This window comes from Etheostoma cragini, chromosome 2 (genome assembly GCF_013103735.1).
Source record: "Etheostoma cragini isolate CJK2018 chromosome 2, CSU_Ecrag_1.0, whole genome shotgun sequence".
NCBI lineage: Eukaryota > Metazoa > Chordata > Actinopteri > Perciformes > Percidae > Etheostoma > Etheostoma cragini.
Window position 1 is genome coordinate 14,096,332 of NC_048408.1, and position 10,361 is coordinate 14,106,692.

The 10,361-nt window shown below is 41.5% G+C and overlaps 1 protein-coding gene across 5 annotated transcripts; it reads left to right on the plus strand.

Annotated features, from left to right (window-relative positions):
• Positions 1–318: 318 nt before the first annotated feature.
• Positions 319–6,872, plus strand: sparcl1 (SPARC-like 1). Of its 5 annotated transcripts, none has more exons than XM_034889769.1 (11): positions 319–459; positions 1,510–1,565; positions 1,707–1,772; positions 1,869–2,936; positions 4,212–4,320; positions 4,674–4,795; positions 4,887–5,007; positions 5,112–5,248; positions 5,487–5,635; positions 5,975–6,123; positions 6,304–6,872. In XM_034889769.1, exons 2-11 carry the CDS (start codon positions 1,512–1,514, stop codon positions 6,330–6,332), a joined length of 2,004 nt encoding a protein of 667 aa, XP_034745660.1. In that variant the 5' UTR covers positions 319–459; positions 1,510–1,511; the 3' UTR covers positions 6,333–6,872. The 5 variants fall into 5 exon arrangements, with proteins under 5 accessions (XP_034745660.1, XP_034745667.1, XP_034745636.1 ...); XM_034889745.1 differs by having other exon boundaries at positions 337–421; XM_034889751.1 differs by lacking the exon at positions 319–459 and adding an exon at positions 1,289–1,340.
• Positions 6,873–10,361: the final 3,489 nt, after the last annotated feature.

Below are 10,361 nucleotides of genomic sequence, written 5' to 3' on the forward strand. Positions count from 1 at the left end.
AGTAGTGGCCTCAGCAACAAAGACCTGTGGTAGGGTGACATCTAGTGGCCAAAGGTTTGTACTATTTCTGTCCTATAACTACGTTTTGTGTGACAAGTTTCACACACAATTCACCCAAAAGATCAACAAATAGAATGATTCTTTAGCTGTGTTTGACCTCTGGAGTGTGGCATTTTCCTCTGGTTTTTGTTTAAGGAAAAATAGACATTGCAGATATTTTTAAGGCAGAGCACCCAACTCAAATAAGTGCACAATCACTTTCTCTTCCTCTCTCTGTAGCTCTGTTGCCCAAAGACCCTCCCAAAAAAGTGTTGGCACCAGAGACCCAGAAAAAAACGGTGTGTGTGCAGCATGCCAGCTTGTGTGGACAGTGTGAGGGCTGTCTCGAATACCAAAGGACACCTTCACTGGTTCAACACAGGCAAGGATTCTCTTTTCTCTTGCTACTGCCAACCTCAGGTAAAATCCTAATTTCGGAGCCCTTTCCATTGTTTTGAAGGGTAATTGTCATTGATCAATTAGACATGTGTGTTACTAACTATTTTGCAATTAAAATTAATTGTGTGTTGCATGCAGCAACTACTGACTTGGTTATATTGTGGCCTATTTTGTGAAAACTTTACTTTGATGTTGACATTGATGCTTTAATTATTTTGTATATATCAAGAGAGTGACTTTTAATATACTGTCTTTACCGTGATGTAGCAATACACTGGTACAAAATACAGACACAGTTAAATGTTGCTTCCTGTGTACAACATATATTTTATGGTTGTAAAAAACAACAAAAAAAGTATCAATTTAATCAATTGAAGTATTTAAGATGATAAGTTAATATTTGTATTTTGTAGTAATGCCTCGATATTATAAAGATCAGATAAAATAGTGTAATACATTGCTTTGGGTGACTTTACACACACAAACACACACACACACACACACACACACACACACACACACACACACACACACACACACACACACACACACACACACACACACACACACACACACACACACACCCACACACACACAACTCCTGTCTACACCTATTTGGGGTTTAGTGGGCCGAACCAGAGAGCTATTGTTCCTCTGCACAGGCCCAGTAGTGTCTGTTTTGTTTCCGTCCAGAGAGACAAAAAGTTTGTGGACTTAGTCAACTTTTTCCAGTCTGGTAGCTTCTGATGTTTACTTTAGCTCTGAATGTGACTTTTGAGAGAGAGGCGCATCTCAGAGGCCTGTAACCTTGACAACGGTGGAGGCCATTCTTGCAGCTTGTCATGAAAGTGTTGGCAGCATACAGATGCGCTCACACGTTTTCATTTTAAAAGATTTGCCATGTACATGTCTATGTTGGGACCAATTAGAAGTCAGACTGTAATGTATTGATTGTTAACAATGTTTTCTCTTCTCAGCTCTGATCTGATTCACAATAAAAAAATAGCACATGTAATTCAACTTTCTTTAGACTTAGGTCTATTGTTTAAAGCATTTATTTCAATGTTTTAGGTATGAGGACCTGCTTGGTATTCATTTGCTTACTGGCAGCAACATTCTCCCTATCTGTGAGTAATGTCTTTCTTGATTTGACACTAAACTTTGTAATGAGATAAAGACAAACAAGAGATGTGATGTGACATTGGTTCAGCGCAGTTTTGGCATCATCTGAATGGATGTTTATTATTAATAATCCCCATTAAATCTAGGTAAACAGTAACCCTCGTGGAAAACATCATGGATTGCACAAGACTTCACACACAGCCAAAGAAAAGGTAGAACAGGACTCTGAACTGTTGTTTGAATAACGTATCTGACACATATGCTGATTTTATCTTGTAAAATGGACATTTTTGTTTTCTCTGAATAAGGACATCATCACAGTGGAGGCCAACGAGCAACAGCTCTTACCCAGTTTAGTCACGTTTGAGGCCAGCAGCCAGGAGCAGGAAGATGAGGAGCTGAGCTACCAAGACAATGCTAATGCCAACAAGGAGGAGGGAGAGATTGAGGGGACTGAACGGAGCGACAAAACTACTGCAGTCCTGCTGAGTGAAGAGGAGTTGGTAAACATCCTAAAGAAAGAAGCAGAAGAAGAGCAGGAAGCAGAAGAAAGAGTGCTAGAGGAAGAAGAACCTGAGACGGACAAAATCAGGCTAGAGTCTGGTGAAGCCGTGGAGACCATTGAGGATGAGGAGGAGGACAACTTGCACGACAAACAAGAAATGCGAGAAGACAATAAAGACGTGACAGATGAGGAAGAAGAAGAAACAAAGGATGAGAGTGTTGGAGATGCTGAAATGCTGGAGAAAGAAGAGGTGAAGAGGGAAAGTATGTCGCGCAAGGAAAAGGACAAAAAGTCTGAGCAGGGGGAATTCCTAGAAGAAACAGATGGTAGCACAGAGTCGGAGATCCCTGTTGATCTGGACTATGCTGCGGATAGTGGCATCTTGCAACCTCTACAGATTGTGTCCGCTAAATTAAATCCTCACACTAATGACACCCAGCTTTCTTCAATAACAGATGTTGAAGAGAAGGAAACCGGTGAGAAAAGACTGCCCACCATTGATGATATCTATATACAAGACGTCCAAAACACTGAGGCAGTGTCTGATCAGGACGAAGATCTCAAATCAAAAGACGTCAAGGAGAAAGAACCTGTTCCAAATGTGGAGCCTGGAGAACCAAAGAGTAATACAGGTCTTGAAGTGCAGTCCCAACTGGCTGGAAAGGAGGAAGAGAAAAATAAGAATGACAGTGGAGGTCACACGAAAGGAAAGACAAGGAAGCAAAAGAAGAACAAGAGGGCAAGGAAGCACTCTCCACAGAGTGAGGGAACACAGTCTGGACAGGAAGAAAGCCAAAAGGATCCTAAGGCATCTGACAGCAGCACTGGCAATACAGCCCAAAAGGCAAAGAGGAGAAGGGCAGGGAAATGGGTAATGTATACACAAACTGTACATTTACTTTCTTTAAAGTGGTACTAATCAATATTTTTTATTACAAATGGATCCCATAACTCCTATGAAAGTGGTTGCTCATGGTGACTGGTGTGTCACTCGATTGTGCAGTTCCTCTCGCCTCTACATATAGGTCCTTTTTCCTCTCTCAATGGGATTTTGGCAGCAGCAGAAACAGTGAAACAGCACTCCAAAAATCCACTGTACACTACCACCAAAAATGGCAGACCAAGTCCAGCTTCTCGCTGGTGAACGTAGTGGAGCATTTAGCTGCTAAAGAGCCAGATTAAATTACCTCAGGAGTTGGTGAAGCTATAGGAACAATAAATATTGGACTTAAAATTACCAGGTGGCCATGACCTCGATGTTCCATATCTGCAGGCCATGTTGATAGGCAATTGTTGCTAACAAGTCACATATACATTACTCTTGATCAACGGAAGTACATTTTACGCCCCGCACGTCCCTCATCTTCCACTCTCTGTGTGTTAGTATACACAAACTCTGTTCGCTTTGGGAAACAACAACAATCTTTGACCTAGCAAGTTACGTATTAAAAAAGGCAAGTTTTGAAGGATGTTTGGACCGTGCAACAAGGCTGGCCTGCTTAGTTCTTTTATGTAATTATTGATAATAAATGTGTTTAGAGAATTTACAATATAACTGGGAAGCTTTGTGGACAATATGAGAGCAGTGCCATGAACAAAGTACACACGGCGATACACTGGTCAGCGCAAATTACGTTTAACCATGTGTCCAGCTAATTTAAATAGTTCACGTGACTGTATTTTGTGAACTATTAACTTAATTTAATTTTTCATGTGGCTCTTTCTTTTCCTGGGTGCAAAATAGTTCCTTCCCGAGACCATTTCGCAGAGCCAGCGTCACTGCGTCCAGAGCTTAGCGCTGCCCAAGACGATTGTGATTGGTTTAAAAAAATGTAAACCACCCAGAGCACTTTTTCCTCCTATCCCATACTGTATGTTTGGTGTAGCAAGACCTTATTCCACAGCGCTGTGAAGCTAGGTCTGATAATGTGAGACTACATCAAGATCAAAAGTCACTGTTGTGTCTGCAGCGTGTTTCTGCTGGGGCCAAGTGGCCAAAATGTGTTGTTGCAGGTTTTCATTGGGGAAACCTGACATTTTTCTTTTGCTGTCGTGCTGCAATCTGATCAGTAAATTGTTCAAACTAATTTATTTCATTACCCCAAGAAACACCTCCTCACATTGCATTTTCATGTTTACTTTCCAGGGTCCTTTAGTAGGAATGAATCCAGTGCAGATACGAGCCACAGTGGATCTCTACCCCAGTTCCAGGCCCTCTCTAAGTGTAGGCATGCATCGCCCAGAAGCCCCTGCTGGTTGGTTAATTCAGCATTCACCACACTGACTAATGCACTATCCCAACAGCCTCACATGGGAATCTGCTGACTGGATCATTCAGTTAAAACTTCCGCATGAATGGTGTCTCTGCTTCACAGTCACCACCAAAACACAGCTCTGGAGAGAATAATAGAGATCAAGTTTAATCGCTGTACAAACTCAAATGGCAGAGGAATGTAGGGGAGTATGTGTAGTGGTTTTAGCCCATTGGTTCCCAGTCATCACATTGTAAAATAAAACAAAACCAATCCTGAAGATGATTTTTGATACCATTTGTTTTAATTATTTGGACAAAGTATAGGTCAACGGCGGTGCTTGTCTTTTCTTCTAGATCCATGTGACAACTTTCCTTGCAAACGTGGAAAGACGTGTAAACTTGATGCGGACAATAAGCCAGGCTGTGTGTGTCAAGAACCATCAGAATGTCCTCCTAGTGTGAATGAGTTTGATCATGTAAGTATGGATGATATGATGAAAGTGGAGTGGTGTTCAACAGTTGCTGCATTGCATTTGATTGTTGCTTGTTGTCGATTTCTTTTTGTAGGTTTGTGGGACAAACAACAAAACATATGATACGTCATGTGAACTCTTTGCTACGAAATGCAACCTTGAAGGAACTAAGAGAGGACACAGACTTCATCTGGACTACACTGGGCCATGCAAATGTGAGAGTTAACTAAAAAGTTTATGGTTTAAACAACAACAATTTAGTTGAATGGTGAAGGAAACATTTTTTTGACCCCAATCTTTCTCTCTGTTTCTTTCTCAGTAATACCTCCATGTGTGGACACTGAGCTGGTCCAGTTCCCTCTACGAATGAGGGATTGGCTGAAAAATGTGCTGCTGCAGCTCTATGAACATGACTCCGTTTCTCCTGGCTTCCTCACTACTAAACAGCGTTTTAGAGTAAGATGTGCTTCTCGAGTTGAATGCATATTGATAAAACTCCAAATTTGTGATTCTCAAGTTTCTTGAAAAAAAACTTGTTGTATTAGCTAATCAGTCAGTCAGTAATTGAGTCCGTCACTTAGTGAGTATGTCAGTCAGTCAGTTAGAAAGTCACACAGCCTTAGAAAACTTAAAATGTATACTATTAGCAGTTTATGTTTAAGTCAATTCAACTGCGACATTCTGCATTTTGTAGGTGAAGAAAATCTTTGAGAGTGAACGGCGTCTTCATGCAGGTGATCACTCCGTTGAGCTTCTAGCGCAGGACTTTGAGAAAAACTACAACATGTACATCTACCCGGTGCACTGGCAGTTTGCACAACTGGACCAACACCCTTCTGACAGGTATATTGTATTCCTCTGTGCTTACAATAAACTTTTCTCAACCTTTATATTAAATTTAAAATGATCATATTCACTCGGATGTGTTCAGAAGCAAATACAAAATTAAAGTCACTGAAGCAAGTGTGTTTTGCTTATAATGTTCATTTCTCACCATTTTCATGGCAAAAAATATAAAGTATCTAAAGGCAGCATTGGATAATATCACACATTTAACAAAACCCCTGTCGGGGTAAATCATGAAACCCATTCATGAGTCTAATTGTATTGCAAACATACTGCACTGTATATAAATAAGAGGCTCACATTGATAAAAATTGGATGTTTATCTTTCCTCTGCAGAGTTTTGTCCCATTCAGAGCTGGCCCCACTTCGAGTTCCGCTGGTGCCGATGGAGCACTGCACCTCCCGCTTCTTCAGAGAGTGTGACGCTGACAAGGACAAGCAGGTGTCATTTAAAGAGTGGACTTCCTGTTTTGGTATCAATACTGGTAAGATAGCAATACATAGCAATTTCTTTCTGTAAAAGGTGTTCAGTAAAAACGCTGCCAATTCATCCATGATTTCTTTATGTTTGTCTGTCTGCTATATTTCTCCTGCATTTCAAAAGCATGTGGGAAGTATTGTAATTAATTTGTCATCCTATTAATGCCTATCTATTTTCTCTACAGATGATATGGATGTCAACCTTCTATTTTGAGCTTCACTTTGTCCTTCTTCTAAGCTTGTGAAGCTGCTCCGATTGTGCAGCTTGAGATTGAAGCCTTCATGAACCTCTGTAACATAGAGAACTCTGACACGTACACATGAAAAAAACTTATTTTTACCTTCTGCTATAGAGAGAGTGTTGGTGGTCATTGTTGTTATTTGTGTCAGGCTAAGCTTGGGCATTTGGATCTTTGCTCTGTAATTAGAGTAAGCTGTTAGAATCATTTTATTAGAAAATAAGAACGTGTCATTTAGCTGGGTTGGTTTTTATCCAGAAACTGTTTTCTAATGCATTCCAAACTGGGGAAACGTTTATGTCAGATCATTGGTTTAAAAAGTTGTTGCATTGTACCAGATTCATAAGAACTGTGGTTTGCATGTTAGAGTGATTTAATGCATAATTACTCCTTAAATCAAGGTTAAGAATGCTTTAGTTATAGTTTGAAATGTAAAACAATAACTGTATTTCTTATCTGTTTGTCTCTGCATGCTATGTTTCATTGTAGTTTTAATTAAAGCTTTATGGACGGCAGTTGACTTTACAATATGTTACAATATTTACCTTAACGACGACTTTCTTTTTCAGTCCTTAAATAAAGTTACTGCATCATATTGGTGGAACACAGAGAGAAAACATCAGTTTTTACTCTAATATCATGTTTTTTTAGTTATTCGCATTGCCTGATGCCAGCATGAAAAAAGAACCTTTACAGAATGCAAGTCCCTGACACCTGGTTAAGGTTTGACACATAATAACACATAATCCTGAATAATGGCTCTCTGTTAGATAACAAGCAGAAAATAGCCTGCAGCATAGTCATGATGATTACAGTGACTTGTTGTTTTGAGATAAAGCACTGGACTCTGATTGGACCTTTCTTGGTGATCATTGAATCTGACACTCTATATAAGCAAAGAAAGAAGCAGCTCTTCACTTGTTGACTGTCTCTTGTGATTGACAGTAAACATGTTCTGCATGCTGTGGGTTATCTTCCAGGCCTTGGCTGTCGTGAAGGGTGGTGTGTCTTCAGGTAGTGCTGAGGCAATTGCCAATGGGGTAGTCAATAATAATGGAGCAGCAGCTGGCAACAATGCCAACCCTGGGGCTCAAAACGGGGTTCCAATAAATGGTGTATCCCTGGCACACTTGGTCCAACTTGGTGGCTCATTTTTTATCCAGCCGGTCGGGAACCAAGTAGGTCAGGCTCCCTTGCAGCAGCTAATTCCTATCGGAGCTCTCCAACAAGGTGGGGCATTTCTTGTGGGGCAGGCAGGCCCAGCCAATGTGAATCCGCAGGGACAGATGAATCAGGGGGCCATGGGTGGGCCTGTCACACTTTTTGCTGTGCTGCCACAGGGAAATGCTGGAGTAAACCCACAGGGTGCCATGTTGACTCCTGGTCAAGTGCAGCTGATCTCGGTGGCCGGGCTGAACAACCAGCAACAACCCGCCGCTGCTGGTGGGAGGGCAGCTGGCAGAGTGAGGTTTCAGCGTTCAGTGGCAACTCGACTCAGGAGGACTCGGTCTCCAGTGATAAAGGTGATGGCAGCTGAAGAGGAGGAAGAGTGCTCTGGAATGGTGACAGACGAGCAGCAAGCAAAATGAGACCACACAGCTCGCACAGATCTCTCATGATTCATTCCCCACACTCACTACTTGCTGTTTATGCTTAAATGCTACAAACCCTAACTAATGTCCAATAAATTATGAAAGTCAATTGTTGAATCTTTGTTGAGTTTTTATTCCAATGTACTAATACTGATTTCCAATCATCTGGAGCCCAAAATATGTCAGCCAAAGTGTGCTTGAACTAAACACTGTACAACATCAACCAGCTTCCTGGGTGTGGCTCTGATATTATTTTTGTGCATAAGGTTGAAATATGCACACATTTCTATTAACAGTACACTGCTTGCAACCCCTTGCAACAGGGTGATTTGGGTTTCTAAATATGAAAGAAATTCCAAACACATTACTCACATCACGGTAACAGAATCTTGTTTATAAAGCCTGTGAAATAATGACAAATAAATCCTCCATAAATCCATGAATCATTGTATAAAAAAAACATTTTACACAATCACAATAGAAATACCATTTGTTGCCACATTCAACTGCAAACAGAAAAAACATGTTACTTAATTTGAACGGCATGACAGTGTGTAATTAGTATAAAGCTCCAGACCAGACTTCTATAGAGGGTGTTTACCTGGTCTGCTGTGGGCTGCCCAGTCAGCAGCAGCAAAAAAAGGAGCTATCCCAGACAGCCTCAGTATGCGACAACATACCCAGCCAACCACACTGAGAAATGCTTGTAATGGCTCTAAACATCTTGAGAAAATGAGCTGATGAAACTTGACAGAAAAATATCTGCTCCTGCACATCAGCAACATTATAGGCTTTTACATATTGAAAGAAGTCTGACATTTTGTGGTCATCACTGTTGAGTTGTAGTGCAATATGAGAAGTTATTTTAGGACTGGTGTGAGTAAAAGTCCGCTTTAGACAAATGTAAAACACAAACAACAGTGAGGCCACCCTATGGACATGACGGGGGTGTGTTTGGTGTTTTAAGCCCCCAACGTCGCCTTCCAGGCAAAGCTGCCTGGTAGTCACTAGGATTAGGCAATGGTTAGGGTTAGGGTGTAGGGTTAAGGCTGTTTTATGATTATGTGTTGAATTGACGGCGTAACCCCGCTGTCCTCTCTGCGTTGACGTAAACCCATCTCCAAGCCCTCCGCCGTAGCTTGACGTGCAGCTCCAACAATTTGTAACTTTGCGCCGAGGCGACGCAGACCGAAAGGACTGTGATTGTTCAACACGTCCTGAGAGTTGGTAGTTGGTGTTTTAAGCAGTCTACTGTGGGAAATAGAAACAATACTAGTTCACAGACAAAGGTTTTGCTAATAAACTCAGACATATTTTGGTTACAATGGCGGGGTGTTAAAAATTAGCAATTCGCCAACAAGCAGTACTTTGTGGGCAGTTGTGCTAAAGTTAGCTTGCTGACATAACATAAACTGTCTCTCTTTCTTTTGTCAGAAATGGCAGAATTTCGTGGATGACCCTCAAGAAACCACACACCCCCTAGCATTCAGGCGGTGAAATGCACATGCACAATGCAAAGAAATGCGTTCAACCCCAGCGCAGAACTCCACAGGTGTCACAACGGTGTAGCTACATCGTGGAGTTGACCCCGAAGCTTAAAACAGACTTTAGGATTAAAGTTAGGGTTAGATGCCATGAAGTCATGGTCACAGCGGTGCCTCGACGTCAGTGTTGGGGGCTTAGAACACCATTGAGTTCTCTGGGGCACGTATTTAGGGGTCCAAGCAGCAGAGCTGTGGAACCTTATTGTTTTTGCTAAGGATTCTTCTCCTTCTTTATTATTGTTCCCCGCGTAAAACTGCAGCCTAAACCGTACAAGGTGGCGGTGTGCCATTTTAAGGACTGGTGCAAAACTCCGCAAAATCTACTTCCACCACTAGGGGTCCGCTAACTCCCAAACCGTACATTGGAAATTTAAAAAAGATTTATCCACGCAGTTGCTGGACCCAATTGAATCGTGCAATATAGGCCACGCCCATTTCCGCCTAGACTTTTATGCGTGAAAAATCGTGATTTATCAACTATTCAAACTCCTTCTTAACCGTGCAATTGATCTGCACGAATCTTGGCTGTATAATCTCCTGGCCGACCTTTCAAAACGTTGTTAAAAGAATTGCCATAGAATAAAAAATGTGTGTAGCTAACTAAGAAAACACCAACTTTGCCACATCTCGGCCAAAATAAATGCTGTCAAAGCCAAACTTTAGATTAGTCCTGATATGAGGCTCTGAGGCTCTAAACAAATTTCACTGGCCAATAGGGGGCGCTACAAAAATAAAAAGTGAATATCTCAATCTTTACAGAATTTGATGGGTACCATCCAGGTCCACTCCTGAGACGGTCCTAACAGTGGGGTACTGATTGGTTCAAGTGTGAGTGACTTATGGTCCCACTTTTGGATTAACCACTGAC